At 43.5% G+C, this 22,682-nt stretch overlaps 1 protein-coding gene across 3 annotated transcripts; it reads right to left on the bottom strand.

Moving 5' to 3' along the window:
• Positions 1-2,357: 2,357 nt before the first annotated feature.
• CCNL2 (cyclin L2) lies at positions 2,358-19,049 on the bottom strand. 3 transcript variants are annotated; one of them, XM_035119118.2, is made up of 11 exons: positions 18,627-19,049; positions 14,223-14,297; positions 13,474-13,583; positions 12,730-12,850; positions 10,298-10,362; positions 7,736-7,835; positions 7,215-7,319; positions 6,687-6,828; positions 5,570-5,687; positions 5,015-5,107; positions 2,358-4,174 (listed from the first exon to the last, which is right to left on the bottom strand). In XM_035119118.2, the coding sequence occupies exons 1-11, from the start codon at positions 18,975-18,977 to the stop codon at positions 3,817-3,819; spliced, it is 1,638 nt and encodes a 545-aa protein (XP_034975009.1). In that variant the 5' UTR covers positions 18,978-19,049; the 3' UTR covers positions 2,358-3,816. The 3 variants fall into 3 exon arrangements, with proteins under 3 accessions (XP_034975009.1, XP_034975011.1, XP_034975010.1); XM_035119120.2 differs by lacking the exons at positions 12,730-12,850; positions 13,474-13,583; positions 14,223-14,297; positions 18,627-19,049 and having other exon boundaries at positions 9,441-12,176; XM_035119119.2 differs by lacking the exons at positions 12,730-12,850; positions 13,474-13,583; positions 14,223-14,297; positions 18,627-19,049 and having other exon boundaries at positions 7,736-9,565; positions 10,298-12,176.
• Positions 19,050-22,682: the final 3,633 nt, after the last annotated feature.

Below are 22,682 nucleotides of genomic sequence, written 5' to 3'. Positions count from 1 at the left end.
CATTGTGTCCAGTTCTGGAGGGCTCACCTTCTCTCATAGCCACATAATGGTAATGGCACCCCTGACCATTAGGTCCAGTCGTGACAGACTCTGGGGTTGCGGCGCTCATATTGCGTTATTAGCCGACGTACAGCTTCTGGGTCATGTGGCCAGCATGACTAAGCAGCTTCTGGCGAACCAGAGGAGCACACGGAAACTCCGTTTACCTTCCCGCTGTAGCGGTTACCTATTTATCTACTTGCACTTTGAGGTGCTTTTGAACTGCTAGGTCTCATAGCCACATACCAGGGTTCAAATCCCCACTTCATCATGCACCTCACAGGATTATGGTTGTGGGGAGTAACCAAAGGCAGGGTGAACTGTATCTACCACCTTTAGTGCCTTCGATAAAAGGGTGGGGTATAAATGCAATAAATAAATAATTCTTGCAAGTCACTTTGGGGTGTACTGTCCTGCATCAACCATGGAATAACATTTTAGAATTTCTACCCTGCCATGTTGACCGTAGGGCTCAAAACACCTATACTGTACATATAATTCCTATGCATGGTGACTGAAACAGCCACTACTACATCCCAGCTTGTCCTTGCCAGGCTCCCTTTCCAATCTGCTCCTTGCAGCAGCATCAAGATCCACTGTAGACAGTTTGGAAGCTCAACAGCAGCCACTAGTGCTCATTCCCTGATCGCTCATCTCAATGCTGTGGTTGTAGAGCAGTTCAAACGCTGCTCCACCTGTTAAGCTGGCAGCCAGGACTTACTAGTGCCTCACCTGGCAGGTGAACCTGGTTGCTGCCAGCAGCTCTTAACAGTTCTTCCAGTTGCAAACATAGGGTTGGAGACAACTTTTTTTAAAAAAGGTAAAGGTAAAGTGTCCGACTCTGGGGTTGTGGCGCTCATCTCGCTCTATAGGCCGAGGGAGCCGACGTTTGTCCGCAGACAGCTTCCGGGTCATGTGGCCAGCATGACAAAGCTGCTTATGGCGAACCAGAGCAGCGCACGGAAATGCCGTTTACCTTCCCGCCGGAGCGATCTCTATTTATCTACTTGCACTTTGATGTGCTTTCGAACTGCTAGGTGGGCAGGAGCTGGGACTGAGCAATGGGAGCTCACCCTGTTGCAGGGATTCGAACCGCCAACCTTCTGATCAGCAAGCCCTAGACTCTGTGGTGTAACCCACAGCGCCACCTGGGTCCCCCTGTTCAAATTAATTTGAACGGGTCTAATCTAAAGACGACTAGCATTGGATTGCAGAACCCAAATATTCCACATATTCTAGCTATAAGATAGAAACATTTGTGGTTATTTTTATGCAGGTGTCTCATTTTAAATATACAAATAAAGCTATCCATAAAGGACTCTTTGCTAAATATATAGCATAAGCAGTGACTAGCTCAGCTGCCAAATGGGTCAGCATGCATTTCAAGGCAAGCCAGAGCCACAGCTTGCCCTCTAAATTAGGTCAAACAGGGCAGTGTTATGGCGAGGGCTTCTAGAGTAGGCAAGACTTTTCGTTTTCAGAAATTTCTTTGAGCTTCTGTCTTTCAGCAGAACTTTAGGAGGCAGAAGCTAAAGTGGGGGAGTCCCATTTTAAAGCAGACCGTCTTAAAATTTCAGAAACCCAAAGCCTCACTTATAACTAGAAATCCTCGCCACTACACTTCAGCAAAATGGCAGTTGGAACCAGGAGCAGAATCCACTTCTACCCCGCTGGTGTAAATTTGGCACCAAGGAAAGCCACTGCCTGCAATCCATACGGAAAGCTCCCAACACTACTGGCAATGTTACTCATCCACCACACACTGAGAGGCCCATCTTTCCATGCCTAAGGATTCCTCCCATCTGCTGCCCTCAAGTCTGTCCCATGTTATTGTATGACCCCACCCATTCTCTTTTTGTACCCCCCACCCCAGCATGTGTCACCTGCCTTCCATTCCCACCTCCCTTTAAACACTTTTGGTTTATCCCTCTTAATCCTCAATTTACAAATGCAAGAGAGTTTTAAAGCCAGGCATGGAGAACCGCTTTAGCTTCACAGGCTAGATCTTTATCTCCCCTCATGGGCCAATGTTGACAAGTGGGTAGTCCTGCCCATCACCTGACCTGATGTCAGGATGGAACCTGGACGGCAGTTGACAACACTTGGGACAGGTGGGCATGGTTTTGGGAGAAATGGCCTTACCAGCCAAGAATGGCCCATGGGTCAGAGGTTCTGCAATCCTGCTCTTACGCACATGGCATGAGCTGTCCTGCAGAACTCTGAATCTCAGGTCAGTATTCACTTGGTGACGTTAGGCAAGCCACTCCCTCCCCCCCCCCCAGTCCCCTGCTTCTCTACACCCCCTTGCTGATTTCTTGGGAGCGGAAAACTCCATTTTTTGCCCATGCACTCAGACATTGCTACATAAAATAAAAGGAGGCTTTAAAAGGAGTAGAGATGTACAGGAAGTTCAACACCCCATACAGTGGTACCTCTGGTTACGTATTTAATTCGTTCCAAAGGTCCGTTCTTAACCTGAGGTACCACTTTAGCTAATGGGGCCTCCCGTCGCTGCACAATTTCTGTTCTCATCCTTCTGTAACCTGAAGCGTTTGTAACCTGAAGCATTTGTAACCCGAGGTTCCACTGTACTGCATTCTCCACCTGTCCACCAGTGGAGAAACCCTTATTAACTATTCCTTAGTTAAGATTTGGTGTTGGAAAAAAGCCCCCTGGGGTTATCACAGGCTAAGAACAAACCCATTTTGTTTCCAATGCTGATACTAAACAACCATCCTAGGCGAGGACAGAGGCAGAAAGTTTTTAAATATAAAATCAAATACTTTAATGAAAATCCAGGAACAGGAAGACAGCTCAGATATACCACTAAAACGGATATTCCTGCGCTGCATACAATTTCTCTCTTAATATAAACACCTTCTTATAAGCAAGCAACGGGAGGGCAAACTATCAGTTCTTCAAGAGTTTTTAAAGATCCTGAGTAGAGAGTTTATCTAAACCACATAAAACGTTATATTATATGAAAGCATCCGAAGTCCTGAGCTGGTGGCCAGCACCAGGCATTTCACCACGTTTTTAAAAATAGACCACTTCCAACACACTGAATCTAAATACTTTCACATTTCCACAGAGTTCTTTATGCAAAAAGAAAGAAGGGGTGAGGAGAAGTCTTTAGTTGAGGAATTTGAATTTCTCAATATTCTGTATGCAGGTTACAAAGCCCCCCCCCAATTCTATTCAATACATTTGCACTTTGTGGGTGAAATTCAATGGGTAAAGGCCTTTCTCTGTCCTTACTGTTCCAACACCAGATATATACACACACAAAAAGGCCGCCTAATATAGGCATTCTTTAAAAAAAAATCACCTTGTGTTCTACAACGCAATCAAGTCCACTGTGAAATAAATGAACAAGGACTGCTGTTAGCACCAAGCAATGCTGTATGGTCTGAGTGTCCAAAATCCTTTGGGGCTGGGAAGGGCAATTTCTGAACACTCTGACCAGCCTCATAAGGCAATTCTCTCCACAGAGTCCAATATTATTTGCAAACAGTCCTGCTTCTGTAGCAGCAAAGGAGCATCGCCTGTCGAGCACAGACAGATGATCCAGGAAGAGAGGGAGGCTCTCCCACACTTTGAGGAGACTCAAAAGACACCTGCCCTTCCAAAAAAAAACCCAACCATACTAAATGGGACATGTCACAATTAAGTCCTTCTAACTATCCTTCCTTGCACCAAGCAAGCACCAAGAGTTTTAAGTCTGTGAGCCCCCGGAAGACAGAGCGAGAGCTCGCGTTGGCTGTTCTCTGGTCCTGCTCATCTGCGATGCCGGCTGTGGCCAGGGTGCTCCCTCTCGTAGCGGTGGCCTGGCCTCTCGTAGGAGTGGGGCCGCTCAGGCCTCTGATCCCTGTAGTAGTGGCTCTTCTTCTTGTACTTCCCAGAGTGGTCTGAGCGTTCTCGCGAGCGGCTCCGGGACCGTGATGAGCTCCTGCTGCGGGATTTCCGCTGCTTGGGAGAGGTGTATTTGTACCCCTTGGCCTTCTTGTAGCTCCTCATCTTGGAGGCTTTGTAGCTCGAGCTGCCATGGTTGAACTGCCGTGGTGGAGAGTCACTTCGGCTCCTCGAGCGGCTGTGGGATTTGGAGCCGCTCGATGGGGAATAGCTTTCACTCTTCCTGGTGGAGGGGACAAGGGGGAAAAGGCTTGAGTTTGCTAGCAAATTTGAGAAAGACACCCCTGTGGCTCCAATCGTGGAACAAGCACACCCCACCGGGACAACAGCATTCCTAGGCACCTGTGGATAGGTGCTCCAGGTCCTATCAGAGAGCTTTGCTGTAGCTCAGATCAGGCACGTTTTGATATTGATGATGAGGTCATCATCATCATCATCAGGTGCAGCAGAAACATTGCAATGGCTGCAGAAATACTGCTGTGGCTCTGGAAAGTGGGGCTTGGGGAAGAGAGAAACAGAGTCTCTCTGGGCTTAATGTGGTTGGCCGGCAAATCACCAAGGAATTATGCCTACCCCCAGACATATTCCCCATGATATCAGCAAATGGGGACCAGGTGTTTGCCAAGGTAAGATCTCCCCTCCCTCACAGCTTTTAAATCCACGCTGGAAATTAAAATGCCTGTTCAACTTCTCCTTTTATATCTACATTAACAGGTAAAGCAAGCAATATCATGGCCTTGCATGACTGAATCAAACACATGGAAAACTTGCAGGTCAAGGAAAAGTCTAGGGTAAATCCCTTTCCCCTGTGACATCTAACAGGAATGCTTTCCCCTAAATGCAGAGATCCTATTTCTGTGGTGGAATAAAGTCAAGTGTTCCAGCCTCTGTGAGGACAAGGCCCCAAAATCATCTGAAATGCCAGAGACAGAGTGGTGGCCAATCACTACCACTACATTCAAGTGAGACGCTGCTCTGAGAGGTACGGGGTTGCTCTCTTCCCAGCTTAGGCATTGGTAGAGTTGGAACTCTAGTCCCTTCCAGAGTGCACTGCAGTACATACCTCTGCTTTGGAGATGGTGACCTTGAGGGAGACCTGGAATAACTCTGGTCTCTACTTCCGCTCCGACTCCTGCTGTCTCGGCCTTTCTGAACGCTGGAAGGTTAAAGCAAGAGAATTTGATGTCAAAGCAACAAGCAGCCCAGTCACCCCCTCAACCTAGGTACACATATACCCAAGGCAAAAAATCAGGATAACCCACTTCTGGGGCAATATTGTCACAATAAGGCTAGGATAAAGTTATCAGAAGCAGGTCGGTCACAGTTATCTGGACTCAGTATGATCTAGAGATGTGTGTCCCAAATTTTTAAAGCTACTTTAGCCTGTGCTAATATCACCCCAAAGAGGCTCAGAGACCCTTATGCCCACAACGTAATTTAAGCCAGACAGGAGGCAGTATCCCTGGAAAGAAGCTTTGACTATGCCAAAGCCACACCTATAGTCCCTCATGGCCTTATGGAGCAGTGCTACGGACCTGCACTGCTGCAAAAGCATTCAAAGAAATAGATACCGGGGGAAGGGGGGGGAAGAGACCAGTTTATCATGCAAGGCCCTTACCCATTGACAGGACTGTTGGATTTCATTCGCTTCGTCCCTTCCATTTTCCGCTTGGCGTTTTTTACCACCTGCACAGCAAGTGGGGAAGGCTTGGTGCCTTTATTTTCTTTTGGAGACTCTAGAGATGTGTAAGAGGAAAGTCCAGTCAAAACTTAGGGATGACATGCTTCTAACCAACAATGCACTTTTACAGATAGGGGGTCATATCCAAGTAAGTTCTACTCAGAGTAAACCCACTGAAATGAATGGACCATAGTCAACCATGTCCAGAAACTTCAGTGGGTATATTCAGCGTAGGGCCAGCATTGGAGACAAGCCAGGGCCTTCAGATTACAATGTTCTATGTCCAGAAAAACCCTGGAAAATAAAGTCAGGAGTGCTGACACAAATCTACAAGTTCACCATAATGAGAGCTTTGATCAGAAAGGCTGACAACTACTATCAATACAACAACAGGTCCTACTTTACTTATCATGTTAGGTTGCAGCGTATATGCTAAATGGGATACAACTTCAAATGTGATCCTGCATGTGTAATTTACCTGTGTGACATTCCATGTGGCTGACAGCTCCTTTAAAACTAGGTTGCCGCCACCCATTTGTTTATCATTACTCAGCTGCAGAGAACTAGATTTAAATGAGACACCAACCAGACGGAATGCTGTACCAGCTTCCTACATACCCAGCCACCAATTTCAATTGGGTCACTGTGTTGAAGTGAGGACTAAAGTCATCCTCCTCATATAAAAGGCAGCACATGTGAGCAGACATCTAATTTTCTACAATTAAGGCCTAAACCTTAATAAGGATGGGAGGATTCGTCCCATAGCTAGAGAAATTAGGCCTGGCCAACACAGAGCAGGTAGGCAGCACAATGAATGACATGCACAGGTTTAGTTTGGGGTCTGTTTCTTAATGCTCTACCCTAATAACTCCTTGCAAGGAGAAACCAGCACTGCATATAAAGAACTAGAACCTTCCCAGTGATAGGGTAGTTTTCCATTTGCAAGGAGTTTGTTTTTAAGGTGGGAGGGCATTCAAAAATGATACTGCACCTATATCCCTGGCTGTCCAGAGATAGTGTGAGGAACTACACATACATGACCAGGGATACCAACCAGTTTTGGGAGCAGGAGAAAACCCTGACACGGTATCCAAATTGGGTGTTCCGTCTGGTAAGAGGCCTTTGGCTTGCGCTTTTGCCTCTTCGATGGCGAGCTTTTTCTTCTCTACTCGGCTTTCCAGGATAGCTAGATCAACCTGTGGAAATGGGTGTGTGCTTTAGCAAAATATTGATCTGGCACCTACATAAGCGCATTGCACAGACAGGGTTACAATGGAAAATGCGAGGTAAGGCAAGGGAACAAAACACCAGGCACTTTTATGAGATGTGCTACTGGCAAGGTTACCTTGTTTATTAAGCAATATTGCTATTATTATGTGCACAATTTGGGATGCAACACAAATCCCAAATCTGTGTGGCAGGGAGGATGGAACAAAATTCTCCAGGTACTCAAGATGAAAAAAAAGAAGAAGTTTAGATTCTGATCCCCAGAACTTGGAAAATATGTACCCTGAAGTCTTAAAAACACACCAGTGTGCTTTTCCACCCGTTTGAAAAACTCGAAAGAATAAGCAGGACCAACCTTTTTACGTGTATACAATTGCAAAATTTTTGTGCATATCTCCTGGATTTCCTCTTCCGTGGCTCCAAACAGCAGGAACCAGTGAGGGCGGTTTGGAAGTGGAATCTGTAAGCAAGACACCGTTCAACCTTTAGTCACCAAAAACCCCCAACCCATTCAAAATCACTCTAAGGATCACTTCCCCTTTCAGACAATAATCACACTCTTAGCCTTTTACTGTTTATAACCAATGAGGTATGTGGTTTTGAGGGAGTTAAGTGGTGTGATTTACATCAAGGCTACATTTCTCCTTAGGTCTGAGCTCCCACTTTCCTTCTGTGTATGAAGGAGGGTACTGACTTGGGAAAGGGGGAAATGTCTACGTAAGTCACCATTTTCCTTCTGCACATGAGAGCAAAAATAAAAAGGCAGCTACAACTAAATCCTCCACATTTGTTCATTAAACACACTCATTGCGGCAGTAAAAACTCCACAAGGAAAACAAGAGCATCTTATATAGCACGAGCCAGGTTAACACCAACCTCCAGGGTCCTAGCAGCAAGGTAGATGCAGGCGCAAGCGATGCTCTCGGGGTGGAACCTTACAAAGACATCTGTCCGCAGGCTATCGTTCATGTAGTTCCTGAGAAGACAAAAAGGAGGGGGAAAAGTTGCAGAAATCCCCTGCTTTGGCTATGCTGCTTTTAAGGCACACTGTAGCTAGCTGCCTAGGGCATTCTACAGCTGTTTGAATCCTAGTTAATCCTGTGAAACCTGACAAGAAGTTGGAGTGCACATATTTGACAGGGAAGGACAACTGCCAAGTATTTATTAACTGGACGTTGGCATTTTATGAAAGAGAACCAATTTTAACTTCACTTTTCTCCCCGCTATGAGCTACTGGCCTGTTTTCATGCAAAACAACATCACATATTCATTTTATTTTACGGTAGGCACAACTTTTGAAGCATAATTTGAAGAATTCTGTCAAAATCTAGGTTTTATCCCGTCACGCAGAGCGACATGCAAACTTGAAAACGGACAGTCTGAAGTCACAGGTCCGGCTTTTCCCAAACATTCAGAATCTTCTGTCGCAAGCTTCTTTTGGAGGGACCAGTCTCCAGTCAGGAAGGCATCCGACACACAATCGCTTTTAGAGAGAGCGTCACAGATATTCAGTCCAGGTGTCTGGTATTGTCACTGCTGAAGGACCAAAGGTTCTTCACTGGGCCGGTTCCAGACTGCCCCACTGTAATAAGGTTTCTCAACACAAATGTTCACAGAATGAGGCAACTGTAAAAAATATTGCACTGTAAAAATATTGCACAAAGCCCACCCAGAACATTTCACACATTTGTGACCTTAAAATGGAAATGTGAAGGATAATTCCTTACAACACACCAAAATGCAGTGGACAAAACCCAGAACAAAGTTTAAACAGTTGTAAAATGGAATGGGCCTATGGTTTGTGCCTGTCATAAAGATGCAAATATGTGACCAATGTCACTATATCCAATCAGGCTATGCACATAATTCCTCCATAATTTGTTCACAACCAAAGCAGCTGAAGAATATGGGGACTCTGGCTGTGGGTAGCAATGATTTTTAGTCTTCAATCAGCAGGTTTTGAAAAAATACTAGGGTTAATTGGATCCAAAATGTTTCCACTGCCATTTAGACTAACCCAGATGAGCTGGGATTTTGAAGAGTAGGCCAGCCCTTTAAAGGCATACATCATTCTTTAAAAGTGTTTCAGGGACTTTGAAAGTCCTATTTTAGGTGCAACCAAAGGGACTGCCTGGGTGGTCCTGTATTTATTTCCCCACATTGAACTGCAGTATCTCACAATATAATCCAAGTTCCAAAAGCATTTGTTATGATGTGTGGAGGAAGGAACCCGCTGCAGAAATACATCCGAAGTTTTACAGAAGTTCCGGTAGTTATGGGCAGGAGCCCAAAACACACAGTTTAAAAAGAACAACAGAATAAATTTGAGGTGCTATGAAGTAACATATCTTCTTATTGCAATGCAAGTATGAATTAAGTTTTTAAAAACCCAACCCCACAAAGATTTTAAACCCAAGTTTAATAAAAGAGTCTGCGTTTTTTAAAAGGACATAAAATGGGAACAAAGCATCCTGACAGTAACACAGACTTATCTGAAAAATGCACAAATAAAATTTAACAAGTTAAAAAAATCACAAGCAGCAGTCGGCCAGTTTTAACTCGACTTGTGTACGCATACCACCTGTCTAGAGCCAGCCTTCTCTCTGTGGAGCCTGCTTGGGTTTGACTGAAGACGGCAGTTATCCCTGCACCATAGCGCTTGGGCAGCAGAGGAGAAGTCTTAGTCACTTACCCTCAGAGGCTACCCTTTGATCAAAAGAGTACAGAAAAGAAGAGTCAAAAGAGGTTCTCCTTCAAAACAGCCAGACAGTTTTAGTCAGTAGAAACACAAACTTTGCTTTCAGGTCAATTTTTACATCATGTCAGTTTTCACAGGTTACCATTTGTCACTGTATGCTTTTTTGGGAACGTCGGGTGTGTGTGCGGATATTTAATATAAACCCATTCCAAGAAAGGGGCAGGTAGACTACATATGGACATAATACATTGCATAACCAATATCAAGAAGCTGAAAACTGTATGAGCAGGGTTGTTTTTCCAATAATTTTCAAGTAAAATAATGGTATGGCAGAAGTGACCCCCTGCCCACACTAAGAATGAAGGGGGTATTATCTACGGTTAACCCCTTATTCAGAGGTAGCATACATCTGAATGACACATGCTGTTGGGCAAACGGAAGGGCGGGTGCCTTCACGCCCTGCTCCTGAGCAGTAATTTGAATGGGCAGGAGTAAAAGGAAGAAAGAGCAAAGGGTGCATTTGCGAGGGTTTAAAGCTCTCTTACCATTTAAGACAGTGTCTGAATCTTTAACAAAGAGGCCCGTCAACTTGGGGTGATAGATGCGGCATTCCAGGCTAAGACTGGAACCATACTCATGCCATGAACATGGCAGTGGAGGAGAAAAGTATTGACCCCACACATGACATATTTTTGCCATTGCCCCGCTGGCCTCAATAAAAACAAGAAACATCAACTTACCATGAGGTCTGGACCAGGTGTTGGTTACGTTCACATTCTAATACCTGAAGGTACATAACGATTATCTGGAAGATACGGGTGATTGAGTTATACAGGTGATCCAAGTGGTGGAAAGAGGTTTTCATCTAGATAGAGGAGGGTACCCATGCAATGCAGGTTATTCTACTCTGGATCAATGGCCTGATAAGACTCCACACAGTGTGTATAAAACGTTAAGAATATGTTTTAGGATGTCAGAGAAGTGGTACTCATGAGTGTATATGCGCAGCAAAGCTTTTTTCCTCTGCACTGAAGTCTGCAGCTGTCTCCCAAATGTATAATTTTAATCTGTTCACATGTGTCTCTTATTATTTGTGCAAATATTATTTGGCAGCTTTCCTTCTTCAGTGCTTGCTTCAAAGATACAGGAGTAACAAAGAGGGAAATGGTGGAAGCACTTCTATACAAAGATTTGTTGCAATGTATAAGTAAACACAGGTCAGATTTTTTGGGGGGGGAGAAAGGGTAGAGCGAAGAGTAAATGATCTACTGAATCAAGACCCAGAACCACAATTTTTCATTTTTTCAAAAATTGGAAAATACAAGAAGTACCAACGAAAGAAGAGTGGCAGATGAAAATGAGACTCTGTGGAACTGGCAAAGCTAACAGAAAAAATCCAAAACCAGCATGATCAAGTATTCCAAAAAGACTGGAGTAAATTTACATGATATGTAAAAGATTATTGTAAGCAATTAACATCACTAGCAGAGTTGTCTGAAGACTTGTAATGAGAAATTTTCTCCCTTTATATATTTAAAGTTTGAGGTTTATTTGGTATGGAATTTATTAGAATTGGAAAATGTACAAAATGCAATAATATAATAATAATATATTATTAAATGGAAAACTAATAAAAATAATATTTTTTAAAAAGACCCAGAACCACCAGGCAAAAAGATCATGAAGGATAGTGGAGATCTGAGGACTGAAAAAGTCAGAGAAGATGGGAACCTGCACTACTGGGTTATCATAAGCTTCTACTCATGGTTACCCTACCTACTATGGAAGGGCTTACATTTTCACAGCAGACAGGTGTCAAACTAGATTGAAAACTTAGAAAATGCTACTATGTATTCTGCCCATTTTTAAATCCTGCCCTTCCTTTACAGGGCAGAATTCAATCCTACAATCAAGACTTACAATCTTGTGAAATATGTCAGGATTTGTAGCATGCCCTGTCCAAGATGGTGGGACGCGGGTGGCGCTGTGGGTTAAACCACTGAGCCTGGGGCTTGCCGATCAGAAGGTCGGCGGTTCGAATCCGCATGACAGGGTGAGCTCCTGTGCTCGGTCCCAGCTCCTGCCAACCTAGCAGTTCAAAAGCACGTCAAAGTGCAAGTACATAAATAGGTACCGCTACAGCGGGAAGGTAAACGGCGTTTCCCTGTGTTGCTCGTTTGCCAGAAGCGGCTTTGTCATGCTGACCACACGACCTGGAAGCCGTACACCGGCTCCCTCGGCCAATAACACAAGATGAGCGCCACAACCCCAGAGTTGGTCACAGCTGGACTGAATTGTCAGGGGTCCCTTTACCTGTCCAAGACGATCCAGCAAACCTAAGACACCCTCTGGGCTTTGACCTCTTGAGTATCCTGGGGGAGCCAGCCATGAGTGGCTAATGCTGAAGTAATTATGTAAAGTGGCAAAACTAGAACATGAGCACCAAGGGCAGCTGAGGTAGGGGAAGAGAAGGGGATTGTGCCAAACCTGAATGGAACAAGGGAGGTCTGTAAGCTTCAGTTGGGCACAGAATTGGGTCCATACACCTGATTAACTCTCCAGCGCTGCCTGCTTACTGGCACAGTTAATCAGACATCAAACTCAAGAGATGCTAGAGTGGTGCCATGGCAAGTGACGTACCAGCCATGACTGCACAACAGGACAAAAAAAAGAAAGAAAGCGGCCAATGAAAACTGTCTCCCTGCTTCTTTAAAGTGATAGAACATGTCTCAATTATTTTCAGGGCAAAAAGTAAGCCAAACAGTAAAGCATACAAAGTGGGAGGAAAAGAAGCAGCCACCAGTCCCTCTCTGAAGTAGGAATGTCTTAGCAACACAAATGTAGTTCTGCACTGTGCCACTTGTAGGGATGACCCGCCAGTCTTATCACACACTACCCAAGAGATACACAATTGTGTTGTTACCTGCTTGCACAAGAATAAGCTGCTTTCATGCCAAGGACTTGGAATGGAGAAATCAAGCATAGCTAAGTCTAAGTAGCACCTAACATCTGAAGCAACCAGTCTTCATTCACCAAATGAGACAGGATCAACTAGCAGGCAATTCTTGAAATGAGAGACAAAGACTGCAAATGGTTTGGCTACATTAAGAACAGGCCAATTCCTTATCCACTGCTCAGAAGACAAACTTAAAAAGACAAAAGAAATACAAACCTTGTGGGGATGCTTCACGTGTACACAAAATCCCAACTCCTTCAGAACTCTCCTCTCAGCCTTTATAATTTGGTTCTTCAAGTTAACATACTCTTGATCCAGTATCAAAGGTACAGGCTTCCTGTGATTTTTTTTTTTTGGGGGGGGGGGGAAGAATAGGGGAAAAAAAATCAGTTTAAAGCCCTCCTACCAAAGCAGAGCAACAATGGACATACCTCACTGGAATAACACAACTTTGGTGTCTCATAAGCATAAGATTAAATTTGAACCAAGTTATCCAAGAAACTGGAGAATTGACTGTGGGGACTTTCAAGTCTGTAGCTGTCTAGGCAACACTGGAACTGGTCTCCTTTTTGAACCCCAAACTTCCCTTTGGAACAGCCAACTCGTAGGAGTCATGGAAACTTACTCCAAAAATGACCCCTCCCAAGAAGTGTAGCCTTATTAGCTACAATTGGCAAACCCCTCCCTTCAGAAGAAACTACCAAAATCTCAGAGGAGAGGAAGCACCTACCAAAGCAATCTTTCAACCCCCTGCAGTTATCCTATTACAATTTGAAATTCTAAAATTTCACCGTTTTTTTGGGGTGTGTGTGTGTGTTTCTTTGGGGTTGCATGAAATCCTCCAGAGTTTTGGGCAGGGGGTAATGGATGTCACAAATGGCCCTTGAGTAATTACCACAATCCCTAGAAACAGATACAGTACTGTGTGAAGGCACACAGTTGGAGTAACAGTTGACTTACTTTTTCTCTCTCAGATACCGAAGTCTGTGGAACACATTAATGACATCTCTTATCCGCCTTGGGGCTTCTTCAATTTTCGACGCCAAGTGAACACAGGCCATCGACACATGCTGTAAAAGCATATGGAACATAGCTAAGTTTTATTCTGATCTCTTACTATCTCCAACAGGTAAAGGAGCAATAACATGCAGAATATGGCCATTAGACTAGTGTAAGCATCTTGTACAAGGAACTTCACCATGCATTTATGGGCACATTGAGAAAGGGATATGCATTATCTTTGAAAGCCCTGAGCAGCTTGGGACCGGGGTGCTTGAAAGACCATCAGTTCAGATTTGACCTTATCAGTGATGCTCCTTCAGAGTGCTTCTTTTCTATGGCTGAGCCCCAACTGTGGAACTCCCCTTTAAAGGAGAGCCAAATGACACATTTTTTAATCCTTGAAGAGACCATCAATAGATTTCTGGAACTTTTTGCCTCAAATGCAAACTATGCCAGAAAACCATTTTCTAGAATAATCACTATGTTACAGAGATGGCAGAATAGCTTGCAGAATACATTTCAATGACAAACTAACACTTCAGCACACTTGCTTGGAAATAGTACAGTTGAGATCAATAGCAATTATTTGCAAATCAGTGTGCTAACACTGGGCTAACATGCAGGAAGCTCAGCAAACTAGTTTACCATGCTTAATCAATAAAATCAAATTGATACCAATTATTAATTGCATAGAACAAATCCCATACCTCCATGGAATGCTTCACAAATGATTTTGTATAAAAGAAACGCTGGAATAACACCTGCCCTGTAGCCATGGCCACCTAGGAAAGAAAAGTGAGAATCTGTATTAATGCGACAGTAAATAGAGATGTTTGAAGGAATGCTAACAGACCACAACTGATTCGGCACCTGTAAGACCACTATAAATGATTTAAGCCCTGACCAATTACAAGCCATGGATATTTAAGAAATGTTGACTATACTGTATAGTTGGGGAGGCACATTTATTTCCTTTTATCCCCAAACCTTACTTTCTTTCTTAGTTCTGCACTAATGCAGCAGTGAGCTAAGGTGTTTTAGAAAATCTTTCCTATTCAACATTGCAATATTAACCATACCTACTCTGAAACAAGTCCAGCTAAATTGGTAATATGGCTTACTCCCAGGTGAGTGGGTTAGGATTGTAGCCCAGCATGGATCCAGAATCCTAGTCACACAATATGCCTTCTATGTGTGTGACTGCCCTAGTACTGTGAAGCCAAGCACTTGCTAGAGGAAAGAAACAGTCATTGAATACCCTCAAAAAATACCCTTCCTCCTCCACAGATAATGTTTACACCATTTCTATTTTGCTCTTCATCAATTTCATGATACCAGAGTGAATTATAATAAAGCAGCAAAAGCAACATAATTAAAAAAGGGTGGAGTGAACTCCAAAGAACTTCTTGGTGCTCTGTCAATTGCATGATGGGAAGGTGGGAGTCACAAGTATATTTAGGTACAAAACTAACCAAATTGTAACCATCCTCATCCAATTACTCTAACATGGCTAGTGAGTTTGAAACATTTGCTTGGTGTTAATGCAGGTCTTCAGACCATACAAAGTTTACCCGCCCACAATGCTTTGCTCACCTAAGCTCCCCCCCCCAAGAGCCAGCAGTTAAATTTAAGAGCTAAATGAAAGAGATAGTAGTTCCTCCTCAAAACTAGGCAACACAGTCCTTTCAAAAGCCAATCAGTGAGCACAAAACATTTGATCACAGGCAGTCCAGAAGGAGAAACCAAGAGTAGATTCCCCTAAAAACATGAGAAGAAAAACAAGTCGCTAGATACAAGGCAGGATGAATCAGCCACAGGGAACTCGTCACAGTTTCAGCATAAGAGAAATGTTACCAAAAACTCTTCTAGTTACAACAGAAAACAACAACACATCCTCCTCAAAAGGGTGGTAACCAGCAGGCTTGCCGGAATGTCTTGGCAAACATACAAGACTAGCAAGGGAGGGAATAGCGTCATTTCCGGGCAAGACCTGTTACATCACTCATTTCCTGGAATAGAACTACGGCCTTGAGAACCTCCTCCATTAAGCAGGGGTTTTCCCTCTCTGCCTTCCTCCTTTTCTTTGGAATCTGAAATCCCCATTCCAGGGTGAGAAGGGGACCTTATCAGAATCTTTTAGATCTACTCATGCTTGGCAGCCTCGGGTCCTCAGTTCTAGGGCTCAACTGTCCAGGAGCGAGAACAACCCCCCCCCTTTTCTCCAGTGCTGAACAAAGCAGCAAATCCAATCAACCACCTTTCTCCTATTCTCCAAACATTTACATCCAAAACATGGGAGTTCCAGTCAGCAGGCTTTCCTTTATCAAGACCAGGTCAGACAGTCTCAAACAGTGCTTCCCCAAGTTGTTTTCCTTGCTTTTGAAAAAGACCACCTACTCTTCTTTCCTCTTAAAATACAACAGCTTCTTAGGAACCCTCCCAACTGAAGCCCCAGCATAAAGCACAATTATAACAGTACATTTTCTCTACTGCATCTGTGTATTATATAGCTTATATATAAAATTACAAAAACATTACACACATACAGTACCGTGTTTCTCATATTATAAGACATGTCTTATATTTATTTTTTCCTCAAAAAAACACACTATGGCTTATTTTCAAGGGATGTCTTATTTTTTTCCTCCTCCTCCTGCCGCGGCCGGCTTTGCTGCTGTGCCTATCACTATGTCTTATTTTCGGGGTATGGCTTATATTCCTTGAATGCTTAAAATTCCTGCTATGGCTTATTTTATGGGTATGTCTTAAAATATGAGAAACAGGGTAATGCTAACTTGTTTTCTCCAGAAAGCCACCAAACTACTGGTACTCTTTCAAAATGATTTTTGCTTGGGGAAATGTGTGTTATAACCCCTGCCCCAACAACACAATTCTACCGCCTCTCAGCAAGCTTTTAAAAAAGGCCCTATGTTCAATTTTTAATGTAAATCCTACCTCATTACACAAACACACACTCCTCCCTATAAAACTCTTTCCCTTTAAGAATATATTGCCCCAATCCTAGATCAAAGCATCAGTCCGTGTATTACAGCATTATCCTCCCAACAGTATCTGTCCAGTTTATAGTGAAAACCATTACTGTATTTGTAAATTGGCATCCAGCTCTTAGAATCCAGAGTTATATTGCCTCTGGGCATGGGGGTTCCACTAAGCTATCAATGCTAAGAACTAATGACAGACCTCCACACCATGTATCTACCCAAATCCTTACCCCGCCCCCCATCAAAAAAATCTAGTTGTGCCTGGCTTTGCCAGTCCAATGGTTCATTTAGTCTAATGTTCTGTTTGACACAGCAGTCAACCAGCTGCCCATGCATTCCTCCTGTTCATGAATCCAACCTTCATAATTTTATTTAATCCATTACAGGAAACAGTCTTTCTGTATCTGTCCAAAGATCCACCTAGTTTGGTAGCCATTTTCCAACTGTAACCAATCAAATACTTCTAGAAACCACATAAGCAAGGCAGGAGAGCAAGAGTCCTGTCCCCTGGGGGCTCCACTTTGCTCTGAATGCAAAAGCCCCATTTTTGCTTCTGTGACTTGGATACCACCCCCGAACCTGAGAGTTTTGATACAGACTGTCATGACTACTAAGCAAATTCATGAAGGTTGCTTAATCCTATAAAATAACTTGTTAAGTTACCACAGACAGACTTTTCCTCCAAAAGTCAAAAACTGCCTTGATGACTCAAGCCAGAGATCCACTTAAATCCACTCTCCTTCTTGAATAAGCCACTCAGAAATGGGTGTGTGTGATGGTCTACTTTTCCAGTCCAGAATGGACATTACAACCTGGTATGACTATTTTCTTTGATGAATCCAACACCAATTTTAACAAAGTATTGTATTCTAACACCTTAAATGGTAAATATTGGATCCAAATAAAATTAGTTGTGCTTAGGTTCCAACTGATTTCAATGGGAACTAAGTTCTGGATCTAACTCCAGAAGTTCTAGGAGAATATTTTTTCTAGTATTTTGAAGTGTCACAGGTCTCTGTTGCTTTTGCTGCAACAGATTAACAAGGCTACTCCTCTCCAAAAAGCCAATTCTGTTGCCAGGTACATCCAGAGGATCAGAGGAAACCTGAGGTGCCCAGAAAGAGAAGTGGAGTGGGGAAATAAAAAAAGAGAAGCTTGAACTTTATTGGCACCATGCTTTTATTGCTCTCTATAAAAACAGGCTTCTCCACTTTTTCTGGGTATGTATTAATATATTTAGACAAAACAGAGAGTCATGCTTTTTAATCATATCATATATATTGAAGATATATAGCATGGTAGCACTTTTATTGTAAAATAAACTTGCTGCAATAATTCGCTAAAAGAGATCCAGTGTCTGTATCTTCCCAGAAGAATGGAACATTTTAACAGCTGTATAAAAACATACTAACAACGACCCAGGCTTTGAGAACACAGAGCTTTAGATGCTAAAACCAGAGCTAGGCAATATCTATATTAGTACTATCTAAAAACTCACCAAATAACACTGCAGGTTTTCAGTTTGCCAGAACACTTTCCATCAGGTGAGATGGAAGCAGGAGCTTAGGGGAGGGGGGGAAGAAAAAAAGAATTCCCCCTCCAAAATTCTCGTCCAACTTACGAAGATACTAAAGAAAATAGCTTACTTTTTATCATATGGTTGCATACATATGTACAAAAGCCACAGTACATTACCTTTACCTGCAATTCTCTTACACTGACTTCTGGATCGTCTTGTGAAGCTACCTGAATGGCTCAAAGGCAAGATACATTTTTTTTGTATGAACTAAATATGAACTAAGTTATAAAAATAAAAGCGCTGGATCCTGAAGCCTCGATGTCTAGATTCAGATAGGACAAAAAAAAAACCAAAAACAAAAACCCGACAGAATCACACTCAGAATCTGTAACAGGTTCTTTTCCAACCGTCTTCCAGAACCTTCCAACTGCCCTCAACCGCCCAACGAACCCGCTGCCGGTTCTCTCTGGTCTTTTTTCTCCTCTTTCTTCCCCGTCCCTCCTTAATCCCATTTCAAGGCTTCCCTTCCCAGAGGCGAGTGCGGCCTAGGCCTTAGGTTTAGGCCTAGCGCGCGCTCGCTCCTTCCGCACCTGAGGAAGCCGCAACAGGATCCCGGCGGCCTGGATGAGCTCACAGCCGGTGACTCGGAGCTGAGCCTCGGTCTCGGCGTCCAGGCCGCTGCCCATGGAAGGCGTGAAGCGGAGGGCGTCGGCCGACAGGAGGCAGTTCTCCAGCGTGATGAGGACCCCCGAGTACAGCCGGTCGCCGATGCGGACCGCGCCGGGAGGCGGGGGGAGAGCCGGAGGAGGGAGGGCTGGCGGGCAGTAGCCGCCGGAGGACGACGACGACGACGAGGACGACGCCACCGCTGAACCGGAGAGGCCGGGGCCTACTGTCGCCAGCGCTGCTGCTCCTCCCGCGGCCGCCATTATCGCCGCCATCTTGTCTCGACGTCGCTCCCCTCAGACTGACTCACTTCGCCGCCGCCTCCAAACCCCCGTCCGCGCCTACGTCACGCGCAAACCTTTTGTCCTCCCCACCTCCTCCTCCTCATTGGCCAGCCGCAAAGACGCGCGCCCTCCTATTGGGCGAAAGCAACGGCTTTTTCCGTTGTGACGCAACGGTCGGGAATTCAACTGTCTCAGAACGAGGCGGGTGAAGGTACGTTAGGGAAATGGAAGAAAGGCAAAGTTTTCCCGGCATGCGCTACGTTCACTCTCTGGCACGGCCGGCACAAGTTGGGTTGTACCACTTCAGAGTGAAGGGGGAAGAGTTTAAATAGTTACGATTTTATCCTCTTTTTAATTAAAAAAAACCCCTCCGATAGAAAAACACCATGTCAGAAAAAACCCTGGCACTTACCTACGTGAGGTGGTTTTAAAAAACACAGGTGAGATCCCACCTCGTACTTTGAAGTGGTACAGTCCAGGTTACGTCAGGCGAGAGAACAGGGCCCAAAACGCTCCCTCGCCTCAGTTGCGTCAATGCCTGAATCGACCACTCTCGACTCGAGCTAAAAACAAAGGAAGCTTAGGGTTGTACCCAACTAAGTGTTATTCCGTGTAGACCTACTGAAATAGGTGCGCCTAAATCAATCATGTCCATTATCTTCAATGGTTCTGCCCTGAAGAGGACTAATGTTTGCCACAACACTGGTTTTCCTGCCCGGTTCTCAAATTTGTTTTAACACAGAAATTGAATCTGTTTCCAACTTAGAAATTTGGAGAGGGACAAAGTCCCTCTTCGTTTTCAATTTGGCTTTTAGGCAGCAGCCCTACACAGACCCTCTTACTAGGGATGAAATTCTGCCAACAGGAGTGGGACTTCTCGGTGGGCATGCCTTTAAAAGCTGCACTCTTAAAATACTCCCTATTAGTAAGGTTGCAATCCTATACTGTACACACTTTTAAGGGCAAGCCCCTACTCAGCATTAGATTTATTTATGGTGGTGTGGGCAATCCCACCCCACAGGCGCTGAGCCGATGGGGAACATCATTAATAATAATAAAACCAGTAGTTATACTGGTACCTACTGAGAAGGCCCACATATATATAAAAAAATCAACTGCACCTAGCTCCTACCAGAGAGCAACAGCAAACTAAACTGTCAGATTATGTCAAAATGGCAAATCTGACCGGAAAGCTCAGGAACCAAGGAGACAAAAACTTCCAGAAAGAATGAGAAAAATTTATAATTTATTTACCGGTAGGAGCCCGCTGTAAGCAGATGAAAACATTAGCAGGATTTTAATCTCACTTGTAATGTAACAAATAATATGAATAATATGGATAGATACAAAATATAGATGATATGCAGTTGAAAACGCCGACATTAGGACCCTTGGAGATGGAGGGAGGTCTTGAGATTCAGAGAAATCTCTGTATATGGAAATGTATTTGGAAATTTATATTTCTAAAATCAAACCATTTTTTTTAAACAAACAAACAAACAAACAAACAACTGCACCAAAAGGAATTATTGTGAAAATAAGAAATAATTAGTGGGCATGCCAAATATTGCCCTTGCTCAGGGTGCCATATTACCAAAATCCGCCCACCCCTGTCTTTGAACTAAATGTAGGAAAAATATTACTTCCAAGGACAAGGGGAGTAAGGATTGCTGCACTCTTATCCACTGGGTAGTGTTATGAGAAAAAAAACTGCTCCTTTTCCCTTATGGGGTACCCCAAGAGCCCATATAGAGTCCTTATGTAGGTTCTCTATCGGTAGGAGAAAATAACAAAGACCAACCAGAGAATATTGAGAAGCAAAGCAGCTAGCAAGCGTGATCTTTATTAACTGTTGCAACAGGCTGCTCACTCACCACAAGCAGGAAAGAGGATCCCAGAACCAAGGTGTGCCCGCCCTTATATAGACTTTTTAAATTGCCCAGACCACCTCCAGAAACACCTTAAAGACCAACTAAGTTTTTATTTTGGTATGAGCTTTCGTGTGCATGCACACGAAAGCTCATACCAAAATAAAAACTTAGTTGGTCTTTAAGGTGCTACTGAAGGAATTTTTTTATTTTACTTCGATCCAGACCAACACGGCTACCTACCTGTAACCTCCAGAAACATCATACATACATCACAGAAGGGATCAATCCCAGGACCCCCCCACCCGGCATTATACATCCCGTATATCACAGGGTGGCGGTCTAAAACAGAATCCTGAGTGTGTTGTTTATCTCCTGTCTGGCAGGTTACCTGATTGCATTATCTGGGTTTTGGCCACTCTTTTGTTATTATAACTACTTAATTCCTGAATCCAGGTCACTGGCACACCCTATTCACACTTTAAATGTGCCCTTAAGGCAGGATTTGTGAGCAGAGAGACAATGGGGAGGTTTTTCCCCCATTTCCTTTGACCTTGCAGAGAAATATTTGAAGTCATTTTGGGAGAGAGAAAATGGTTTCAGGACTTTTCTGTGGGTATCAGACATTTGGTTTACATATTTGTATGTGTTTGCTTGGTACATTTATGAACATCATATATATATATATATGACCTTAAAATTCTTATAACAGTAGATTGTTTATTTCTGTCATTTATTTATTTGGAAAATGTAGATGCACACACACACATGCCCTTCCCCAAAGCATATGCAATCCCTAAAGCAGCTTAAAACAGCAAATAAAACAATCCCATAAAAGAAATCAATTAAAACAACCCCAGAAAAGAAATAAACACCTTAAGATTAGAAAGAGTCTTGTCATATACAAGCAATGTTCGGATTTTGTGTAACAGGAAAGTTTTAACCAATCTGTTGGAAAGAACTGTAAGAGGATGTCAGGTGGATTTCATGCATAAGGCGGAAAAAGATTCATGCATGTAACAAAGTGATGAATGAGGGCAGATATGCATAAAATTAGCACTAATAATAATAGTACCGGTAATTTATTATTTGTATTGTTTCCCCTAATTTATATGTATAGGTGCAAATTTAGAAAACAGGATGGAATTTAGGAACACAAGAAACAGTATCTCACCATAGTGTTTGTCTGTTAGAAGACCATGCCCTGCTCATCTGTGTAAATCAGTGATGGGCAACCTTTTGAGCTTGCTGTGTCAAAATTCGCCAAAAACCCGAGCATAACTCGGGTGGTGTGTCACTTCGAGGAAAAAAACATAATTTCACGATATTTATAGTTTAAATAACAAAAAATGTATAATTGTTTCCCCTTAAAAAAAGAAAAAGGGGAGGTAAAAAAATTATTAAAGTTTTTTTTTTAAAAAAATATATTTAAAAAGGAAAAAAATAAGGCAAAACCCAGAGGTCTTTCCCAGTGGGACTCTGGGCTCAGGCCTTCCTCCAACGGGTCTGCCGCTGGGGAGGTGGGCTCGGGTTGGGCCTGTGCCTCCTCGTGGCCTCTTCCTAAAAAAAGCTCAACAACCTTTGACCTGAACCCTCAAAAAGGGGGTAGATCACTGTCAGTTTTTAACTCTGTGAGTAGATCGCAGTCTCTTGGGAGTTGGCCACCCCTGGAATAGAAGAACCAGGTAACTTTTTTTTAAAAAAGGCCCATTTTGGGGGACTTCGGGTCAAAGTTGTTGAGTTTTTTTCAGGAGGAGGTAAATTTTTGAGCTTTTTTAAAGGGGAGCCACATCTGTTCAGCTTCTTTGGGGGGAGCCCATAATCTACC

This window comes from Zootoca vivipara, chromosome 6 (genome assembly GCF_963506605.1).
Source record: "Zootoca vivipara chromosome 6, rZooViv1.1, whole genome shotgun sequence".
Lineage (NCBI taxonomy): Eukaryota > Metazoa > Chordata > Lepidosauria > Squamata > Lacertidae > Zootoca > Zootoca vivipara.
The sequence above is the reverse complement of the archived record's forward strand: the minus strand, read 5'-3'. Positions and strand labels throughout refer to the sequence as shown.

Bases quoted from the DNA above. Each gene is read 5' to 3' on its own strand.
- CCNL2 (XM_035119118.2), bottom strand. From the start codon at position 18,977: ATGGCGGCGATAATGGCGGCCGCGGGAGGAGCAGCAGCGCTGGCGACA. The intron at 13,584-14,222 runs GTATGGGATTTG...ATGCTTTTACAG, and splicing joins TTGTGAAGCATTCCATGGAG to CATGTGTCGATGGCCTGTGT. The intron at 5,108-5,569 runs GTAAGGGCCTTG...TTAACCTTCCAG, and splicing joins TCCAACAGTCCTGTCAATGG to CGTTCAGAAAGGCCGAGACA.